Here is a 23,326-nt window from a genome sequence, read left to right as displayed (position 1 = left end):
ACGTACCCTTGTAGATCGCACAGCAGAAGCGTTAGTGAACGCGGTTGATGTAGTGGAACGTCCTCACGTCCCTCGATCCGCCCCGCGAACCGTCCCGCGATCAGTCCCACGATCTAGTGCCGAACGGGCGGCACCTCCGCGTTCAGCACACGTACAGCTCGACGATGATCTCGGCCTTCTTGATCCAGCAAGAGAGACGGAGAGGTAGATGAGTTCTCCGGCAGCGTGACGGCGCTCCGGAGGTTGGTGGTGATCTAATCTCAGCAGGGCTCCGCCCGAGCTCCGCAGAAACGCGATCTAGAGGTAAAACCGTGGAGATATGTGGTTGGGCTGCCGTGGCAAAGTTGTCTCAAATCAGTTCTAAAACCTCCGTATATATAGGGGGAAGAGGGGGAGGCTTGCCTTGGGGTCCAAGGACCCCTAAGGGGGTCGGCCGAGCCAAGGGCGGGGAGTCCTCCCCTTCCAAACCGAATCCAACTAGGTTTGGAAGGAGGAGTCCTTCCCCCTTTTCCCACCTCCTCTTTTTTTTTCTCTTTGATTTTCTTCCTATGGCGCATAGGGCCTTCTTGGGCTGTCTCACCAGCCCACTAAGGGCTGGTGCGCCACCCCCAAGGCCTATGGGCTTCCCCGGGGTGGGTTGCCCCCCCCCCCCCCCGGTGAACACCCGGAACCCATTCGTCATTCCCGGTACATTCCCGGTAACTTCGAAAACCTTTCGGTAATCAAATGAGGTCATCCTATATATCAATCTTCGTTTCCGAACCATTCCGGAAACCCTCGTGGCGTCCTTGATCTCATCCGGGACTCCGAACAACATTCGGTAACCAACCATATAACTCAAATACGCATAAAACAACGTCGAACCTTAAGTGTGCATACCCTGCGGGTTCGAGAACTATGTAGACATGACCCGAGAGACTCCTCGATCAATATCCAATAGCGGGACCTGGATGCCCATATTGGATCCTACATATTCTACGAAGATCTTATCGTTTGAACCTCAGTGCCAAGGATTCATATAATCCCGTATGTCATTCCCTTTGTCCTTCGGTATGTTACTTGCCCGAGATTCGATCGTCAGTATCCGCATACCTATTTCAATCTCGTTTATCGGCAAGTCTCTTTACTCGTTCCGTAATACAAGATCCCGCAACTTACACTAAGTCACATTCCTTGCAAGGCTTGTGTGTGATGTTGTATTACCGAGTGGGCCCCGAGATACCTCTCCGTCACACGGAGTGACAAATCCCAGTCTCGATCCATACTAACTCAACGAGCACCTTCGGAGATACCTGTAGAGCATCTTTCTAGTCACCCAGTTACGTTGCGACGTTTGATACACACAAAGCATTCCTCCGATGTCAGTGAGTTATATGATCTCATGGTCATAGGAACAAATACTTGACACGCAGAAAACAGTAGCAACAAAATGACACGATCAACATGCTACGTCTATTAGTTTGGGTCTAGTCCATCACGTGATTCTCCTAATGACGTGATCCAGTTATCAAGCAACAACACCTTGTTCATAATCAGAAGACCCTGACTATCTTTGATCAACTCGCTAGCCAACTAGAGGCTTGCTAGAGACAGTGTTTTGTCTATGTATCCACACATGTATATAAGTCTTCATTCAATACAATTGTAGCATGGATAATAAACGATTATCTTGATACAGGAATTATAATAATAACTATATTTATTATTGCCTCTAGGGCATAATTCCAACACGTGTATGCTGATTGGGACGCTGTCCCTAACAATAACTCCACACTGATATATAAATTTGTCTTTTCCGCTTGGTTCAATCGGTTAGCCATCTGGAGTGACTTCTTCGATCATTAACATTTTATCCTGGCCCAACCTTTTCTTCAGGCCTCGTCTCCTTACAGAAGTTTGGCTCGATCCGGAGGGTTAAACGAAGAAAGAAATGTTAATATATGTACATACAAAACAATTAATGCATCTAGTCAATAGAGGCTTAATTAATATATATATATATATATACCTCGCCGGACTTTGCAACGGTTAAGGCTCCAACACTGGCGGAGCCGCATCAACTCCCTCCTCCATTCGATCACCAGAGCCGTCATATCCTCCCTTCTCCATTCGATCACTATCATTGAGATACGACAAGGTTGAAATTTGGGTTGGTGTCATAATTTCACCCACATAGCATGTGCTAAAAATTTGAGAGGGTTATGGAAAAAACTGGATGCACTTCGTGTACAAACTGGACAATCTCTTTCGTAGTATCACGGTTTTGGACGAAAGGTCATCCATTACAAACGGATTTCATTTTTTTAACTTATTTTAACTCCGGATATTTTGTGCATTCAATATGCACCATTCAAAGCCACATCATCAATTTTCAACCCTTTTCTGCATTTAATGATTTTTTAGCTAAATGACCCTGAAATTAAAAAGCACCACAAATGAACTCTGAGAAGGTTGAAACTTGGTATGGTATCATAATTTCACGCACATAGTATGTGCTAAAAAGTTGAGAGGGTTACGACAAAAACTGGATGCACTTCGTGTACAAACTGGACAATCTCTTTCGAAGTATGAGGGTTTCGGATGAAAACTCATCTATTACAAAGAGATTTCATTTTTAACTTATTTTAACTCTAGACGTTTTGTGCATTCATATGCACCATTCAAAGCCACATCATCAATTTTCAACCTTTTTCTGACTTCATTTGCTATTTTCCATGCATTCAATGATTTTTTTAGCTAAATGACCCTTAAATTGTAAAGCACTACAAATGAACGCTGAAAAGGTTGAAACTTGGCATGGTATCATAATTTCACCCGGATAGCATGTGTTAAAAAGTTGAGAGGGATACGGTAAAAGCTGGATGCACTTCATGTACAAACTCGACAATCTCTTTCGATGTATCAGGGTTTCGGACGAAACTCATCTATTACAAAGGAATTTCATTTTTGACATGTAACTGTAGTGATATTATAGATCAAATCTTGGATAATTTTATTGCTTATTGCATCGTAACAATGGATAATCTTCACCTTTTAACAGGATGCTTGGGTCAGCCTTCACTTTGAAGGGAGGAATTTCATGAAACTTTTCATTATCTTCTGATATGTTTGTCTTGTCCTCCACTCCCACGATGTTTTTTCCCTGAAAGAACTATGTGGCGCTTTGGATCATCGCATGGTGTATTCGCTTCCTTATCTTTTCTTTTTCTTGGTTTGGTAGACATGCCCTTCACCTAGAAAACATGTGCCATATCATTGGCTAGGACGAATGGTTCGTCTATGTACCCAATATTGTTGAGATCCACTCTTGTCATTCCGTATTGCGGGTCTACCTATACCCGCCTCCTGACAGATTGACCAATTGCACGGAAACAAAGGGACCTTAAAGTCACATCCGTAGTCAAGTTCTCATATGTCCATTATATAACCATAATATGTGTCCTTTGCCCTACTGGTGTTTATTGCATCAAAGCGGACACCACTATTTTTGTTGGTGCTCTTTATACCTTGGGGATCGTGTAAAATGTATTCTCATTTATCTCGTACCCTTGGAAAGTCAATATAGTCGAAGATGGTGTCATGGCCAACAAGTATAGGTCATCTCCAACAATGTTTTTACCCATGAGACGTGTTTGCAACCAACCGCCGAAAGTCCCAATGTGTTCACGTGTAATCCATTCGCCAGAATGCTCTCGGTGTTTGGAGCATAGAATATTCTTGTGTTCATTGATATACGGGGTCACCAAGGTAGAATTCTATAAAACTGTGTAGTGTGCTTGCACCCAAGAATGTTCGTCCCTACATATTATTGAATTTGGTCCTAGCATGCCTTTACCACTCACTCTCCCCTCATGCTGCGATTCAGGGACACCAATCGGCTTAATGGCAGGAATAAAGTCAATGCAAAACCCAATGACCTCCTCTGTTTCATGGCCCTTGGAGATGCTTCCTTTTGTCCTAGCACGGTTGCGTACATATTTCTTTAAGACTCTCATGAACCTCTCAAAGGGGAACATATTGTGTACAAATACAGGACCCAGAATAGTCATCTCATTGACTAGGTGAACTAGGACGTGCGTCATAATATTGAAGAAGGATGGTGAGAACACCAACTCGAAACTGACAAGACATTGAACCAAATCATTATGTAACTTTGGTAGGATTTCTGGATCATTACCTTCTGAGAAATTGAATTGAGGAATGCACATAGCTTCTCAATAGCTAACCGAACATTTTCTGGTAGAAACCCCCTCAATGCAACCGAAAGCAGTTACGTCATAATCACGTGGCAGTCATGAGACTTTAGGTTTTGGAAAAAAAATCTCTGCCATATTTATTATTCCCTTTATATTCGACAAGAAGCCACACGGGACCTTGATACTGAGGAGGCATTCAGAAAAATCCTTCTCTTCTCTGGTAAGAGAGTACCTTGGAGGACCTTGATACTGCTTTGGATGCATGTCGTCTTTTTCGTTCATACATTGCTGGTCCTCACGTGCCTCCGGTGTATCTTTGGTCTTCCCATACACGCTCAAGAAACCTAGCAGGTTCACGCAAACATTTTTTGTCACGTCCATCGCAGAGCGTACCTCTAGTTCTGTCTAATAAGATTTCTTCTTACACATGGGTGCGTGTCCCTCAGCGTCATTCGGAACAGATTGTCCGTCAGGACCCTTTCCAAAGATTATTTGTAAATCCTTGACCATATCATATATAGAATCACATGTACGGAGGAGACGCTTCTTCCAGTGATCTGCCTCACCTTTGAAATGTGTGCCTTTCTTTCTTAAGGATGCCAGCTCGGAAGAAATCGATGATGTCCCAGGTTCACATTCTTCTTACATTTTTTCAAATGTATACTTTCAGTTTCATCTAAATATTGCATGCATGAGTTGTATCCCTTGTTTTTCTATCCTGAAAGGTTACTAAGAGCAGGCCAATCATTGATGGTTACAAACAGCAACACTCATAGGTCAAATTCCTGTTGTTTGTGCTCATCCCACACATGTACAACTTTTTTATCCCACAACTGTAAAAGTTCTTCGACTAATTTCCTTAGGTACATATCAATGTCATTGCCAAGTTTCTTAGGGCCTTGGATGAGCACTAGCATCATAATGAACATATGCTTCATGCACAACCAAGGAGAAAGGTTATAGATGCATAGAGTCACAGGTCAGGTGCTATGATTGATGCTCTGCTCCCCAAAAGGATTAATGTCATCTACACTTAAACCAAATCATACATTCCTTGCGTCATTCGCAACGTCCCGCCACTTTCTCTCGATTTTTCTCCACTGCGACCCGTCGGCGGGTACTCTCAACATCCCATCTTTCTTACGGCCTTCTGTGTTGTTAGAGCATATATCTCCATATGTGGTTTTGGTAATTGATGACAATTCCTATGGACTAATGGTTGCCTTAAGTTACATTTATAGGATTTGTCCATAGGCACTTCTTGAAGTCCATCTGTTGGGTTCAAGGAGTTTATACGATGACCAAGATGGTATTCAAGGTATTATCCAAAGTATGGTCATAGAGACACATGGTTGATAAAGATCTCAGACAAAGAGTAAATCAAGATGATCAACACACAAAGCGTACAAGATGTACCGAGAGGGATCAAGTGATCCCATGGTATGGTAAGCATTGTCCATTACGTATTTGTGTACTAACCCATGGTCTTCGTGAGAGTTCTTTGTGGGGGTTAGGTGTGTTTCCATGGGCTTGCGTCAAAGGGAAGATCTCATACAACCCATGAGCAAATCAAGATGATCAACACACAAAGCGTACAAGATGTACCGAGAGGGATCAAGTGATCCCATGGTATGGTAAGCATTGTCCATTACGTATTTGTGTACTAACCCATGGTCTTCGTGAGAGTTCTATGTGGGGGTTAGGTGTGTTTCCATGGGCTTGCGTCAAAGGGAAGATCTCATACAACCCATGAAGTATGACGTCAAGTTGTGATCGTCATCAAGATTGCGATGTGCAAGTTCAAGTGGATCAGCACGAAGATATCATGCTTGAAGCTTGCCGTCCATTGTGGTGGCAATGGACTTGTGAAGATATGCTGAAGAGTGGCTCACCCATAGTGAGTATGGGGGAGCAATCAACTAGTCTTCATCAAGCCAACACAATCAAGAAAGGTGGTCCATCTTGAGGAAGCCAAGATCATCATCATCTAGCTCAAGAGGACGAGGTGCAAGGTATAGGTTTGCCCTTGATAGGTTTTCTGTTTAGGATAGATTGTTGTACTATCAAGGGGGCTCTCAAGTGAGTAGCTTGATCGTATCATTCGTTGAGAGCTCAAACCATTTGCATCCTTGCATCATACTTCTTGGTTCTTGTTTGGTGTTTCTCTTTGTGAGTTTTAGAGCTTATGGTCAGCTTCGTGACAAGCTCGAGTTCATCGAAAACGGAGTCCATATGCATCTACTATGATGTTTTCGATGTTGGAGTTTTTGCCGGTTCTTCATTCATAGAGGACTCACATCTCTATATCTTTGGCATATTCATAATCCAACAAGCTTGGGTTTGCTCGATTCGGAGCTCGTATGCGAAAGTTATGGCTGTTTCAGTGGCGAGCGGTAGTACCGCTGGCAGGTGGTAGTACCGCTGGCCCTAGCGGTAGTACCGCTGGCTGGCGGTAGTACCGCCCCTGGTCAGCGGTAGTACCGCTCCAGGAGCTTAGTACCGCCTGCCTAGCGGTTGTTCGTGGACGGACCTTTTTGCGAAGACTTTCTTGGCGGTGGTAGTGTCGTTGCACTACCAGGGGCCCAGCGCTAGTACCGCTGGAGTTCCAGCGGTAGTACCGCTGCAGCCAGCGGTAGTACCGCTAGCTGGCGGTAGTACCGCTGGAGTGCCAACGGTAGTACCGCTGGAGTGCCAGCGGTAGTACCGCTGCAGCCAGCGGTAGTACCGCTGGAGCTCGGGCAGAAAGTGGGGGTAACGGTCTGATTCCTTCCCCCACTATATAAAGGGGGTCTTCTTCCCCCTTGGTCTTATCCATCCGTTGAGCTCTTGTTCTACCTCCATTGTTGACATTCTTAGAGCTTGATTACTCTCTATCCCTCCAATGATTCTTGCTTGTTCTTGAGGGAAAAGAGAGAGGAGATCTAGATCCACATCTCCACCAATCACTTTCTCCTCTATGTGAGGGGAACCCCTTGGATCTTGATCTTGGAGTTCTTTGTGAGCTCCTTGTTCTTCCTCTCATATTTCTCCATAGCTTTTGTTGTTGTGGAGGGATTTGAGTGTGAGGGACTTGACCACTTCGTGTGTTCTTGCCATTGCATTAGTTGCATCGGTTTGAGTTCTCCACGGTGATACGTGGAAGTGAGAAGTTGAGAAGCTTACTACCTTTGGTACTTAGTACCCTTGATATTGTTCTTCGTGGATGCTTTGGCGTCCTAGAAGCTTGGTGGTGTCTCGGAGCTCAATCATTGTGGTGTGAAGCTCCGGGAAGCGTCGGGGTCTCCAATTAGGTTGTGGAGATTTCCCCGAGCAATTTGTACGGGTACCGGTAACCGCCCCCAAGGGTTGCCACGTGTACGGGTTCGGTGACCGCCCCCAAGGGTTGCCATTTGTACGGGTTCGGTGACCCCCCCAAAGGGTTGCCATTTGTACGGGTTCGGTGACCGCCCTCAAGGGTCCCTTAGTGGAATCACGGCATCTTGCATTGTGCGAGGGCGTGAGGAGATTACGGTGGCCTTAGTGGCATCTTGGGGAGCATTGTGCCTCCACACCGCTCTAATGGAGATTAGCATCCGCAAGGGTGTGAACTTGGGGATACATCATCGTCTCCTCGTGCCTCGGTTATCTCTTACCCGAACCCTTTACTTATGCACTTTACTTTGTGATAGACATATTGTTTATTGTAATATATCTTGCTATCACTTAGTTGTTTATATTGCTTAGCATAAGTTGTTGGTGCACATAGGTGAGCCTAGTTGTTTGTAGGTTTTGTGCTTGACATATTAAACGTTAGTTTTATTCCGCATTTGTTCAAGCCTAAACCTTAACTATTTTAAAGCGCCTATTCACCCCCCCCCCTCTAGGCGACATCCACGTCCTTTTCATGTGTGCCATCGCAACAACTTGGCATGCTCTTTGTTTCTTAATAGACATTTCTACCATGGTATTATAGGATCATACCACATCACTTTGGCAGGAACCCTCTTCTTGGGGCGTTGGCCCTCAACTTCACCGGGGTCACCGCGTATGTTCTTATACCGCAATGTACCGCATACCGGGCATGCATTCAAATTCTCATATTCCTCACCGCGATAGAAGATGGTGTCATTAGGGCATGCATGTATCTTCTACACCTCTAATCCTAGAGGGCACAGAACCTGCTTTGCTTTGTACCTACTGTCAAGCAATTCGTTATCCTTTGGAAGCTTGTTCTTCATTATTTTCAGTAGCTTTTGAAATCCCTTGTAAGATACACCATTCTCTGCTTTCCATTGCAGCAATTTCAGTGTGATACGAGCTTTGTGTTGTCATCTTCGCAATTTGGGTACAACCCTTTTTTGTGATCTTCTAACATGCGATCGAACTTCAAGTTCTCCCTTTCATTTTCGCATTCTCTTCGTGCATCAACAATGACCAGGCTAAGATCATCATCAGCGGGCACATCTTGTGCCTCTTGATCTTCAACTTCTCCATTGCAGTATTACCACATTCAGGGAACGTAGGATACGGATAGTTGTCATCATCCTCTTCTTCTTCATTGTCTTCCATCATAACCCCTCTTTCTCCGTGCTTGGTCCAAACATTATAGTGTGGCATGAAACCCTTCTCAAGCAGGTGCAAATGAAGGGTTTTCGAGGAAGACTAATCCTTTGTATTCCCACAGACAGTACATGGACAATACATAAAACCATTCTATTTGTTTGCCTCGGCCACTTTGAGAAAATTATGCAGGCCGTCAATGTGCATCGGTCACCGTACATCCATTGTCGGTTCATCTGCATGCATTGCATAATTAAGTATATCAAAAACCATTATAGAATATCATGAATAAAGAAGTGACCAAATTAATACAAGTTCATCATCGCATTAAAACCAAAGTATAGTAGTGATCAAATGTTATTACTGGAAAAATAAATACGTACTGTTCATATATGTAGTTCTCATAGAACAACATACAGCTCTCTAGAGCATCTAATTAAAACATACATTGAAACTAACATACAACTATGTAAAACATTAAAATGCAACAACAAATGAGGTCAAAATCGAAACTAAGGTAACAATTGATCCAACGGCATAATGATATCAAGCCTCATTATCGATGACATATTTTCTAATCTTTCTAATCTTCAAGCGCATTGCAATTATCTGGATCTTGTCATCGTCGACGACATCGGCAACATGCAACTCCAATTTTATCTTCTCCTCTTCAATTCTTTTCAATTTTTCTTTCAAGTAATTGTTTTCTTTTTCAACCAAATTTAACCTCTCGACAAGAGGGTCGGTTGGAATTTTCAGTTCACATACCTCCTAGATAAAAACATCTACGTCACGTTAGTCGGCAAAAATTTCACAAACAATAAATAAAACAAATAGTTATAAAATATAATATACCACGTCCAAATCATAGACCGGACGAGAGCCGACGGGGGCGGATAGCAAAACCATGGCACTGTATAATAACAAACAATAAGAAAAGTAAGAAAAATATACAAGTAGTTATCTAAATTATACAAGTAAGAATTGTTTTCCTTTTAAAAGGAAGATAAGAACAAGAGACTCACCACGGTGGTGACGGCGACGAGATTGGCATGGGCGATTGACGGTGGTGAGGGCGGGGACGGGGACGGGGTGGCACCCTACACATGTGTAGACTCTAAGAAGTTAATTTGAGATCAAATTGTACATCTAAATTGAAATGAACTCCCACATACACTCCTTCACTAAAACCCACAAACCACTCTAATTCTAAAGCATTTGAAATGAGCTAAACTAGCAATGCAAGATGAAAGGATGAAGTTGTTAACCTTTTAAAACACTTGTTTAGTTGGTGCACCGCCAAACCTAGACAAATCTTGGGGAAATGTAGCTTGGAGAGGAGAAAGCTTAAGTGTGGCTTGGGCACTTCATCAAACACCTCATGTGCATAGGAGCTGTGAATAGAGTAGCACACACCTCCCACCGTTCCACGGCCAAAAAACAGAGGACATGGGGGCCTGCATAAATATAGGCAAAACTTTAGTCCCGATTTATGTATAAAACCAGGACTAAAGCCCTACCCTTTAGTCCCGGTTTCGTCTGGAACCGGGACGAAAGGTCCAAGTTGAACCGGGAGTGATGCATGCCGAGGCCCGGCTGGCGTCCTAGCCGCTCGAACCGGGACTGATGCTTCCATTAATCCCGGTTCGTAGCACGACCGAGACTAATGCTCTGATCTGGCCAGGACCAAAGCCCTGTTTTCTACTAGTGTTGGCGCCCTCCTACTGTCATCCCGTCCAGTTCGATCCATGGTAACCTACAACAAAGGAAATGATAGGAGGGGAAGGTGAGGTGAGGCGAAGAAGATGGATCCGGGCAAGGTAGATCGAAGGAGATAGGGAGACGCTCGATAGGGGAAGAGCGAAGGGGGCGCCGTCGTGGTAGATCAGAGGAGGGGTAGGGAGAGGCGCGGTGGCGAAGGTAGAAGGGTGCAGCTAGCCGATGAGGTGACTAGGGGATCTGGGAGGAGGGATATGGTGCTGGCGGAAGGGGAAATGTTAGGGTTTAGGAACTGGTACAGGGTGTGGAAGGTTTAAGAACTATGATACCCACATGTTGTACAAAAGCAAGCTTTATCACATTGCGAGCAGTCATGTTTGAAAGACAAAGGAGGAAATCAATATAAGATGCCACACTTGCACAAGGATCGTCTTCACAATGATGACAGGAAAGAATGAGTGTATATTGCGATTGTCGGCTAAATCGGTCATTTGTGTTTATTGCAAAAAAAAATTGAAAGGAAATCAGTAGATTTTTGCAACGCGACAATGTGGTGGCAAATCCGGATGCAAACTTTAAATGTGGTGGTTTTTTACAATTCACTCGACAATGTTCCTTACTGCTCAACAATCTGGAGATGAATTTGCAAAAATACCGTATGGAGGGTGCTAGTATACATACATTACAAGAAAAGAAAAGAAAAGAAAGATAAGGTGTAAGAAATTAAATAGAACTAGAGTTGTTTAGCGATGGCCTTGAGCGCATCTCGGACGTAGGGGTAGCGGTAGGAGAAGCCGAGCTGGGTGGCCCTGGCCGGGAGCACCTTCTGGCCGTCTAGCACCACCGTGGCGCCTTCTCCTAGCAGGGCCTTGATGGCGAGCCCCGGCACCGGCAGCCAGGACGGGCGTCCCACCACCTGCCCCAGCCTGTCGCACAGCTCCGACAGACGCACCGGGTTGGGCGCCGTGCCGTTGATGACGCCGGTGTATGCCGGGTTCCGCAAGGACTCGTAGATGAGATCCACCAGGTCATCCAAATGAATCCAAGAGAACCTATACATATATATCATTCATTCATTCATTCCATTCATTCGTTCATTTATTAGGTTGGATGATGAAGATGATGATGATGATGATGATGATGAAGAAGAAGATGATGATGGTGATGAAGAAGAAGAAGAAGAAGAAGAAGACCATTGTGTTCCTGTGCCGAGCGGCCCGCCGGCAAACATCATGAAGAGGGGGATCATCTTGGCCAGAGCACCGCCGTCCTTGCCGAGGACGACTCCGATCCGAAGGAGCACCAGCCGGACGTGCTCCTGCTTCACTTGTCGTGCCCGTCCCTCCCATTCTCGACACACCTCATCAATCAATCAAGTAAACAAAACTTGAATTAAATTTCCATCCGACATGGAAGCCATGCTAGACATTGTTACATACCTGTGCTAGGTAGTCATTGCCTGATGGGCTGGATTCATCGAAGCTGTCGGTCTCGCTTGTGCCTGCAATTAATTAATTATGTATTTATGTTTGAAAAAGATTGGTTGATTGAGCTGCTTGCTCAAATCAGTCAAAGAAGAAGAAAAAGACTAGAGTGCTAGTACCGTAGTAGCCGACGGCTGTTGCACTGACGAAAACAGAGGGACCATTGCCATTGGCATTGCTGCTGGCTTCATGTTCAGGTTGAGGGGAACTAGTGCTGGTGCTACTATTGATGTGATCCACAACCTAGCTTGAGTAAAATTGAGGAATCCAATTCAGTTGAATTGTTTTGCTTTGTTGAATGTTGATCCACAACCTAGCTTGAGTAAAATTAATTACCTTTGAGGTGACATTGATTCGGCTCTGCATAATTTCCTTCTTAATCTGCAAGCAAGCATCATTCGTCTCTTAATTAATAATCAACCGAACCGATTTGTAGACGAAGAATGGCTACGTACTTGTGGCGACCACCTGGTGCTGATTGGCATTCCTGCGAGGTTGACAACACCAGTGGAACCCTTGATGCATCGCTCCCACTCTTCCTCTTGCTCCGCGATGGTCACGCCCGGATACCGCGAAGCTGCATTTTCCATTTTGCATATGGAGTAGGCCAGGGTGTTTAACCTCCTTTTCTAAAAAAAATATGGTGTAGGGTGTATATAAGAGGAGAGGTGAGGAGGCTTGTACCGTGCTTAATTACCTACCAGGGAAAAGAGAGGCGGCCTTGTTCTTGGAGGTTGAGCGTGTCAAGACGCACACCTTGTGATCCTCTGTTTTTATTTATTTATTTATTTGGCATTCATATTCAGATTCATGTTCATATTTCATATTCAGACAGTGAAGGAGTCAGATGCAAATGGAAAGGATATAATATACCGGATAGGAGCTTGTGCACGAGCCTTCGTCCGACGAACCCGGTGGCTCCGGTGATGGACACCGTCATGGATGATGACACCTCATCGCTGCTGCTTGTGCTTGAAGAGAAGCAGCACAACAGCCTCTGTCTGCTCGTCCACCTCGCCCTCGCCCTCGTCCTCGGCGTCGGCGTCGCGTGTGCGGTGGAGAAGGAGGAGGAGGAGGAGGAGGGAAACAAAACGCGGATGGCCATGGCCGCTCCTGGGGATGGGGGTGGGGGTGGGGGTGCGGGGTGGTGGAGGGTGGATAAGGAAGGAGACAGTCGGCAGGCATCACTCCTTTCTTTCTTTTAGCCTTTGCCTGCTTATGCTTTGCTTTGGTGGCCAAATATGAGCCAGGCCAGGCCACCATACACAGTACATAATAAAGCACCAATGCCGTCTCCAACGCACACTATCTCAAACCCCCAACATGGTCTCCACATATGATTTTTTCCACAAACTCAACACAGAGTGGTTCGGCTGCCACGTTCAACCGTGGCCCACCCTTAACCCTCTCCCTCACTCGGGTGTTTCCTGTCTCAAACGGTCAACGTCGCTCCAGTCTTGCATTCACGTCCAGCCAAAACGGACGCCGCCTCTCAGTAATGTCGGCATTGAAGCGGTGCACCGACCGAGGACACGCGAATGACACCTCGTCGATCACTCGTCCAATATTAATGATATGAGGTTGCCAAGGAACCTACTCCAACGCAGCCCATTCGCCCATCTACCACCCACCATTAACCACATCATAGCAGTCAATTGCCATCCGCCCACTATATAAACTCCAACCATGGCCATAGCCGCGGACATCCTCCTCTGGTACCTTTCTCCTCCTTCGCAACACGTCTGCCATGGCCTCCTCGCGCTCCAAAGCATTCTAGGACAGTCTCTCATATGAGCAGAAGAAGGAGAGGCCGACGATGTCCCAATGGAGGACACGGCCGATGACGATCCGGCGCCATCCTCCTCGCCGGTGCATGCTGGCATCAACATCGGTGAGGCCCGTGTCCACTACGCTCGCATGCATGGTGCGGGAGGCCAAGTTCTGGCAGGCACACACCGACCAGGCCTACAACCTCCATCTCCTCGAGAATCACCAACGCAAGAAGGACCAACTCGCCGTCAGCATAGCCATCGCGTCGGACGTGGACGCGAGAAGTTCCGGCGAAGCAAGAGGCGCTGCTCGACTCATACTGCTCCGCTTGCGACATCCGTCATGACAGCTGGCGGTATCGCCTCCATCAAGTGGAATTACAGGGCACCCACCGGGAGATTGACGAGGCGGCGTATGAGGTGTTCAGCAGGAGCGGTGACGAGGAGGAAATCGCCATCTCCGCCACGACTGCACCCCGCAGCCACAACCATGAAGTCGGCACATCTACAGGCGTCGTTAACAGTGTGGAGGAGTAGTGCATGGTAGGTCACCGTCGCTCGTGTCCCAAGAAGGCCACGACTCCTTCCCACTCGTTGAAGCTAAACTTGGTGGACTGATCATCGTCCGTCGACTAACCTCTCAGGCTGTGGAGCAAGAGGCTGGCGAGGTAGAGCTAGAGAGCGCCCAAGCGAAACTGAAGAAGGCGAAGGCAAGAGCAGGAGTTTCAGTTCTCGGGGTTCACGACTGGACGTGGGTAGCGGGCGTTGAAGATCAAAGTGCTTGACCAGGCGGTCTTGGACGATCGAAATCATGATGCAACCCGGCTAAAAATCATGTCAATCATGAAGACAGTTTGTAAGGAAACATGGCACTTGAAGCGCAGGGCAACAGAGCTCGAATAGGCAGAGGAGTTGTTCCGAAGTCTCCATGTCAATTGGAAAGAGCATGATAGACAAGGACAAGGCCAACCTATCTATCTAGGAAAAGCAGAAAGATGAGCAAAGCAATCGAGGATGCCATATATAGTTCGTTACAAGCCTGGCGTCCTATCGCATGGCGGCTAAGAATATGCATGCTTCTTTTTTTTATGTAAGATAAGAATATGCATGCTTCTTAGACCAACATCCAGACAAGAAGCAATGTGAGAAAAGGGATGGAGTACCTCAAGACAAATGAGGTAGAACATGGTACTTACGCTTTGTCCAAAATGGAGTATTTAACAGAAGAAAAAAACTACCACACCTCGTTCAACCGTGCCTACAAACTACCACTTTACAAATTTGGCTGAAAAATATCTTAGACCAACATCTAGACAAGAAGCAATGGGAGAGAAGGGATGGAGTACCTCAAGACAAATGAGGTAGAACATGGTACTTACGCTTTGTCCAAAATGGAGTATTTAACAAAAAAAAACTGCCACATCTCGTTCAACCGTGCCTACAAACTACCACTTTACAAATTTGGGCTGAAAAATATCTTAGACCAACATCTAGACAAGAAGCAATGTGAGAAAAGGAATGGAGTACCTCAAGACAAATGAGGTAGAACATGGTACTTAGGCTTTGTCCAAAATGGAGTATTTAACAAAAAAAACTACCATACCTCGTTCAACCGTGCCTACAAACTACCACTTTACAAATTTGTGCTGAAAAATATCTTAGACCAACATCTAGACAAGAAGCAATGTGAGAAAAGGGATGGAGTACCTCAAGACAAATGAGGTAGAACATGGTACTTACGCTTTGTCCAAAATGGAGTATTTAACAAAAAAAAACTACCACACCTCGTTCAACCGTGCCTACAAACTATCACTTTACAAATTTTATGCTGAAAAATATCTTAGACCAACATCTAGACAAGAAGAAATGTGAGAAAAGGGATGGAGTACCTCAAGACAAATGAGGTAGAACATGGTACTTACGCTTTGTCCAAAATGGAGTATTTAACAAAAAAAAAAACTACCACACCTCGTTCAACCGTGCCTACAAACTACCACTTCACAAATTTGTGCTGAAAAATATCTTAGACCAACATCTAGATGGGAGAAAAGGGATGGAGTACCTCAAGACAAATGAGGTAGAACATGGTACTTACGCTTTGTCTAAAATGGAGTATTTAACAAAAAAAATACTACCACACCTCGTTCAACCGTGCCTACAAACTATTACTTTACAAATTTATGCTGAAAAATATCTTAGACCAACATCTAGACAAGAAGCAATGTGAGAAAAGGGATGGAGTACCTCAAGACAAATGAGGTAGAACACGGTACTTACGCTTTGTCCAAAATGGAGTATTTAACAAAACAAAAAATACCACACCTTGTTCAACCGTGCCTACAAACTACCACTTCACAAATTTGTGCTGGAAAATATCTTAGACCAACATCTAGATGGGAGAAAAGGGATGGAGTACCTCAAGACAAATGAGGTAGAACATGGTACTTACGCTTTGTCCAAAATGGAGTATTTAACAAAAAAACTACCACAATTCGTTTCAACCGTGCCTACAAACTACCACTTTACAAATTTATGTCGAAAACTATCTTTTTTTGACTAATCTTTGACTAAAAATTACCATGTGTGGAAAGTGCCCGATTCGGCCTATTTATGACAGGTTGGGCCCACTCATAAGTGCTGACGTGGCAGAGTAGCCAACTCTACTAGATTGACTGTTGTGACATGTGGGACCAATATGTCAAGTCTATCTTCTTCCATGGAATTCCCCATCTACATAAGCCGGCAAAATCGACAAATTTGACCCCTAGACACAAAAAATTCACAAACTAGACTGCATTTGAAAAAAAACACTCAGCTAACCCTTTTGTATGGCACTCAACACTTAGGCGTCACACTACACTGTGTGACGCCTTAGCCGTAGGCGTCACACCCCTCGCCACGCTAGCATTTGACTCCACCCCACCCCCCGCAGTGTGGCACCTTAGTCACAGGCGCCACACTGCCACTTCTTTCGTTTGTCCTCCCCGCATCCATTTTTCCTTCTTGTTTTGCACCGGTTGTCTGCTGTGTTTGTATATGAATGATGAATCTAGTTTCTTGCCATGTCTCTGCCATTTTGATTTCCATGCATCTTTCTTTACTTTTTGTGTGTACTTAATCAGCCTCACAAGTCATAGGTTTCCTCGGGATAAGAGATGAGTCCCTGTATATTCTTGTTATAAATTAGTTTGTCAACGCTTATTTTTTTTTATCTTAGCTCCATTGTCTTTTTTACAATCTTGAGAAGCAAAGTTCACCTCCAAAACAGTACTAGTCCTATAGAATATAACTCTACTCTCCACAGATAGTTCTACTAGCAGTGTTCATTTTTTTAGTTAAACATGGCAGTGTAGCAGAGATTAAAATGGCAGTGTGTCGCCACACCGCAGGGGTGGGATGCGTCAGCCAGCGTGCTCAGGGGTGTGGCGCCTACGGCCACAGCGTCATACAGTGCAGTGTGATATCTAAGTGTCGGGCGCCACATAAAAGGGTCAGCTGAGTAAAAAAAAAAAAATCAAACGTAGTCCAGTTTGTGAATTTTTTGCAAATTTGTTGATTTTGCCACATAAGCCAGCGCCATTCTTTCTCTCAGCGGAGGCTCTGGCGGCCATGGCAATACGTAGCAGATACTACTAGTATTACTACTACTCTTGTAATTTTTGCTATTCAAACAGTGATGCGTTCTTTTCTTCCCACACCCAGGGTGATCATTTTTCAAAACATTTGTTTAGGATTATTCCTCTAAATATGCCAGTGCAAATCCAAAACACAAACCACAAACAAGTACACTAACTAATAATAATAATAATAATTAAGCAGCAGCAGCTAGTATCTAGGATTGGATTGAGCAGTCCATGTTCATCCTTCACAGAAACAACTACAAACCAAGTCCATCATGAGCAGCTGCTGCCTGCAAATTCTTAACAAAATATGTCAAACCTACATACATATCTTACTTATCAAGCCAAATTATATATTATACAACAGCAACAACAGCAGCAGCGACAAAGGGAGGAGAGGGGAGGCGAGGCTGGGCGATGATGATGATGATGATCCCTTTGATCGAAGCGAGACACTGCAAAACAAAAGGGATTTTAGTTTTACAAGATGCTGCATCCTTTCTGTGACTTCCTCTTCTTCCGCTTCTGCTTCGGAGGCTGGAGGACCACCTTGATCGCCGCATCAAACACCGCCTTGATGTTCTGCAACACCGTGCAACCAAATCAATCACTAACCCAATCACTACAACTAGCCATCCAGCCTTCTTCTTCTTCTTCTTCTTGCCAACTACTAGGAGATGCACTCTCCGATTTTTACCTGCTGTGTTTTTGAGCTGCACTCGATGTAGGCAGTCGCGCCAATCACCTTCTTCAGCTCTTCACCCTACAATCATTAGCCACAGAGATGATGACATCACTGCCTTATGCCAGGACATATGCATATGCTATTTATTTTCTCAAGAAGAAAAAGAAATACAGATAAAGCTTCCGAGTAGAGTACCTGAGCAGTGGAAATAGGAACCGCGCCAGGGTGATCCACAAAAAACTGCTTGTCATCCCGCAGATCTATTAACATCAACATGGTGGTTAAGCACTGCTGAGTTATACACCATTTCTTACAGCAACAACTAGTAAGGAAGGAAGCAAGCAGCAATGGGCCGAAACATGCGGAATAATGTCACTGCTTGCTAGACAGCATTTCTTACAGTCAACTGTAATGGGGCATCAGGTACAAAGTAATGCAACTCAATGTCAATTGGCTACAACAGCACTGTGTTCCACGTGCTGTCAAATTGACTAAACCGTCGTGAATTTGACAAGAATGTGTAAAGGGCTCTAAGAGATAATAACATCAAGAATTGCTGTCAAACTGAAAACTGAATAAAATCAGGTCCAAAACAGACCTCTGTATATTGGACTTGAGCCAAAGAATCTGGACTACAACCAGACAGAACCTAATCTTCAAGTTAAAACTTGACGTCTAGTGACTGGCATAACAAAGCAAATAGCATGCTGGTCTCTACAACATTCATTAATTTGGTGCACAAATATCATCGCATCTTTACTGAAAAAAAATGAATATCATCACTTCAAGTCGTAATTTCACACCAGGGGATTCAACATTAATATAAGGATCTCAAGTTTACGAATTAACACAAGTATCTCCTGCAATACGAAAAGACACTAAGCTGCCATTTTCTTCTTCTTAGTACCAACAGTCTCTCAACTTAACCATGAGCTGATTCTTAGTAGCAGATAAAACTAGTTGCTTGAAGGGGAAAATGGCATATACTGAAATAAGGCAGTACAGAGCAGCGGGCATGCCTCCATAAAAATCAAATCCCATAACTTGTTTTCCATTCAACCGAGTCAGCAGTATTTCAATATGCAAAGATGTCTAAAGAAGATACTGAAATATCATAAGCCTGTAGACCATCATCCGTGACAGTACAAGTGAAGTCATGACAACAAAGATGCCTATACTTAGACAGGGATTTCATGCTAGTTGAAGCAGAAGCCGCCCATAAGTATGTGGTAAGCAACTCTATTATTAATGAACCGAACCACAATTCTCTTTTAAGTATGTGATAACCATAAGTCAGTCAAGTGTCGGTACTAAAACTGCTACAAGTGGAAGTGAAGATGCAATGCAATATGATAGAAAGGGTACACAAATCATTGTTTACGAAGCATAATGCAGATACGAGACGAAAGGGTGGGGGGGGGGGATACCAAGCTTTGTTCCAACAAGAATTATGGGCACGCCAGGAGCATAGTGCCGTAACTCTGGAATCCACTGGAAAATTACAGCAGGAGCACGTGTTGTGATATGCAAGATAACAAGTCATGGGGTAAGAAACGGAAATAGAGAGGGAGGATGGCTTGCCTTCTTAGTGACATTCTCGTAGCTTGCTTTGCTGATGAGAGAAAAGGCGAGCAGGAAGACATCGGCACCACGGTAGCTTAGTGGGCGTAGTCGATTATAGTCTTCTTGTCCTGTTAAATTCATCGCATTCCTTCACATTAATTATATTATATCATTATTCTGGTGGCTGTTACTGATTGAACAAACACACACAAACAGAGACTAGAAGATGGATGTTGATTTTAGTACTAGTTATGTGTTTGTGTGCACATAACATAATCCGAGGAAGGGAAAAGAAAAGCCTACCTGCAGTATCCCATAATCCGAGGTTGACGGTGCTGCCGTCAACCACGACGTTAGCGCTGAAGTTGTCGAAAACTGTTGGGACATAGTCCTGGAACGTAGAAACGGCACTTGTTAGCTATAGAAAGGCAAAAGTGTTTGGTGTACATCACATGTAGATTGGAGTCGTTGGCTGGCAGGGATATGAAAACGCAGTTGCTTCAGGTATTTATCATATTATTGATTATTGACTGCATGTAAATAAATTCAGAAGCGCTACACTAGAGTAGACTAGAAGGAAATTGAGTGACACAGCAATTGAATTGAATTGAATTGAATTGATTGTTGGGTGCATATAATAATATAAATAAACTCAGTCGGAGGAGGCTGAAAAGTAGAGTAGTAAATTGTGTGAGGGAGGGGGGGGCTAGCAGGGTAGTCTAGTCAGACGGTTCTCCCTCCTCATGAGGGAATCTCCAATCAAACACAATCCATCAATCAATCTAATCTAATCCAATCTCCTCCGACTAAGGAGGAAAGGAAGGAAGATGGAATCGACAAGTGGGGAATCCATCCATCCGTACATCAATCTGTCTTCTTGTTAGAAGAAGAAGAAGAAGGAGGAGGGGATCTATCTATCTATCTATCTATCTATCTATCTACAAGAAGAAGAAGAAGAAGAAGAAGAAGAAGAAGAAGAAAACTTACTGTGGGGAAGGTGTTGGATGTGTATGAGATGAGGAGGCATGTCTTTCCCACGGCGCCGTCCCCCACCGTCACGCACTTGATGAACCGAGATGCGCTCATCGCCGATCTTTCTTGATTTCTATTTACTGGACTAGTCTATATGCTTCCCTGATGGAATCGACTCTAGTAAGTAAAGTAGGAGTAGTAGATAACTAGTACGAGTAGATGGATCCGGAAGGAAGGAAGGCTGCGCTGCGGTTGTTGCCTGTCGTCGGCTGCCGGGCGCCGGCGACAGCGAGCAGAGCAGAGCAGAGCAGAGCAAGAATTTGCAGTTAGGTCCCTCCCTTTCACTCTTGGTCTTGGATGGATGGATGGATGCATCCATCAATCTCTCTTTGGTGTTTGGTGTGGTTCCCCCTCACAAAACGCATCCCCACTCTCTCTTTCTCTTTCTTTTTCTTTTTCTTTTTCTTTTCTTAGGCTAACTTCAATGCACGCCAACATCCTTTTCTTCCGATTGATAATGAGACAGTGTTCGATCATTTTTTTTATGCATCAAAACGCATCTGGTCACGGTGCACGCAAATACAAAACAACAAAGACGTAGCACCATGCCAACGGTCATAGTTAATTTAGTGACCACAGTTCACACCAGCAACAAAGCCTGCAGCCGACAAAAATGTGTCAGCCTAAATTTCACGTCCGCGGCCGACAAACATATGGTAGCCTAAATTTGAGACGCTTTTTGCACACACACACCCCCAAGCCATAGTGCATTCCTCTCTCCCTCCACCACTTCGTGACACTTCGTAGCTAGTTCGGTACGGCACGACGAAGCCCTGTCGGAGTAGGTCCACCACCATCACCGCCACGCCGTTGTGCTGTCGGGGAACTCATCTACCTCTCCGTCCCTCTTGCTGGATCAAGAAGGTGGAGATCGTCATCAAGTTGTACGTGTACTGAACGCGGAGGTGTCGTCCGTTCGGCGCTAGATCGGGACGGAGTTCGTGGGACGCTTGCGATTCGGATCGCGAATACGTTCGACTACATCAACCACGTTTCTTAACGATTCCCGCTTAGCGATCTACAAGGGTATGTGGATCGGATCTCCTCCTTCATAGATGATCATCACCATGATAGGTATTGCGTGTGCTTAGAAATTTTTTTGTTTCCCATGCGACGTTCCCCAACAGGGAATCCTAGGCGCCCCTCCACTTCGGCCCCGCCTCCCTCCCCTCCTCCCCGCCACCGCCAGCGCGCGGTCTCGGGCAAAGCCCGGTGGGCACGGCGGCGGCGGGTGTTGGAAATATGCCCTAAAGGCAATAATAAAATGGTTATTATCATATTTCCTTGTTCATGATAATCGTCTATTGTTCATTCTATAATTGTATTAACAGGAAACAGTAATACATGTGTGAATAAATATATCACAATGTGTCCCTAGCAAGCCTCTAGTTGGCTAGCTCGTTAATCAATGGATGATCATGGTTTCCTGATCATGGGCATTAGATGTCATTGATAACGGGATCACATCATTGGGAGAATGATGTGATGGACAAGACCCAATCCTAAGCATAGAACTAGATCGTATTGTTCGTATGCTAAAGCTTTTCTAATGTCAAGTATCTTTTCCTTCAACCGTGAGATTGTGCAACTCCCGGATACCGTATGAGTGCTTTGGGTGTATCAAACGTCACAACGTAACTGGGTGACTATAAAGGTGCACTACGGGTACCTCCGAAAGTGTCTGTTGGGTTGGTACGAATCGAGATCGGGATTTGTCACTCCGTGTGACGGAGAGGTATCTCTGGGCCCACTCGGTAGAACATCATCATGAGCTCAATGTGACTAAGGAGTTAGTCACACGATGACGTGCTACGAAACGAGTAAAGAGACTTACCGGTAACGAGATTGAACAAGGTATAGGTATACCGACGATCGAATCTCGGGCAAGTTCTATACCGACAGACAAAGGGAATCGTATACGGGATTGATTGAATCCTTGACATCGTGGTTCATCCGATGAGATCATCGTGGAGCAAGTGGGAGCCACCATGGGTATCCAGACCCCGCTGATGGTTATTGGCCGGAGAGGCGTCTCGGTCATGTCTACCTGTCTCCCGAACCCGTAGGGTCTACACACTTAAGGTTCGATGACGTTAGGGTTATAGGGAATTGTTATACGAGGTTACCAAAAGTTGTTCGGAGTCCCGGATGAGATCCCGGACGTCATGAGGAGCTCCGAAATGGTCCGGAGGTAAAGATTGATATATAGGACGGATGGTTTCGGATACCGGAAGTGTTTCGGGCATCACCGGTAACGTACCAGGACCACCGGGACCACCGGAGGTGGCCCCAGGGTCCACCGAAGGGGGCAACGTGTTGGGGAACGTCGCATGGGAAACAAAAATTTTCATACGCGCACGAAGACCTATCATGGTGATGTCCATCTACGAGAGGGAATGAGTGATCTACGTACCCTTGTAGATCGTACAGCAGAAGCGTTAGAGAACGCGGTTGATGTAGTGGAACGTCCTCACGTCCCTCGATCCGCCCCGCGAACAATCCCGCGATCAGTCCCACAATCTAGTACCGAACGGACGGCACCTCCGCGTTCAGCACACGTACAGCTCGACGATGATCTCGGCCTTCTTGATCCAGCAAGAGAGACGGAGAGGTAGAAGAGTTCTCCGGCAGCGTGACGGCGCTCTGGAGGTTGGTGATGATCTCGTCTCAGCAGGGCTCCGCCCGAGCTCCGCAGAAACGCGATCTAGAGGAAAAACTA

At 45.1% G+C, this 23,326-nt stretch overlaps 2 protein-coding genes across 2 annotated transcripts; both read right to left on the bottom strand.

Annotated features, from left to right (window-relative positions):
- Positions 1–11,005: 11,005 nt before the first annotated feature.
- LOC123403156 (epimerase family protein SDR39U1 homolog, chloroplastic) lies at positions 11,006–13,122 on the bottom strand. Its single transcript, XM_045097118.1, has 8 exons — positions 12,812–13,122; positions 12,640–12,705; positions 12,394–12,515; positions 12,275–12,319; positions 12,058–12,181; positions 11,894–11,955; positions 11,648–11,814; positions 11,006–11,506 (listed from the first exon to the last, which is right to left on the bottom strand). The coding sequence occupies exons 1-8, from the start codon at positions 13,041–13,043 to the stop codon at positions 11,188–11,190; spliced, it is 1,137 nt and encodes a 378-aa protein (XP_044953053.1). The 5' UTR covers positions 13,044–13,122; the 3' UTR covers positions 11,006–11,187.
- A 4,478-nt stretch (positions 13,123–17,600) lies between these two features.
- LOC123403076 (rac-like GTP-binding protein 5) lies at positions 17,601–20,950 on the bottom strand. Its single transcript, XM_045097050.1, has 7 exons — positions 20,563–20,950; positions 19,879–19,966; positions 19,594–19,703; positions 19,440–19,503; positions 18,208–18,272; positions 18,025–18,090; positions 17,601–17,909 (listed from the first exon to the last, which is right to left on the bottom strand). Exons 1-7 carry the CDS (start codon positions 20,659–20,661, stop codon positions 17,808–17,810), a joined length of 594 nt encoding a protein of 197 aa, XP_044952985.1. The 5' UTR covers positions 20,662–20,950; the 3' UTR covers positions 17,601–17,807.
- Positions 20,951–23,326: the final 2,376 nt, after the last annotated feature.

Source organism: Hordeum vulgare, chromosome 6H (genome assembly GCF_904849725.1).
Source record: "Hordeum vulgare subsp. vulgare chromosome 6H, MorexV3_pseudomolecules_assembly, whole genome shotgun sequence".
NCBI lineage: Eukaryota > Viridiplantae > Streptophyta > Magnoliopsida > Poales > Poaceae > Hordeum > Hordeum vulgare.
This window is presented reverse-complemented; position numbering and strand designations above follow the sequence as displayed.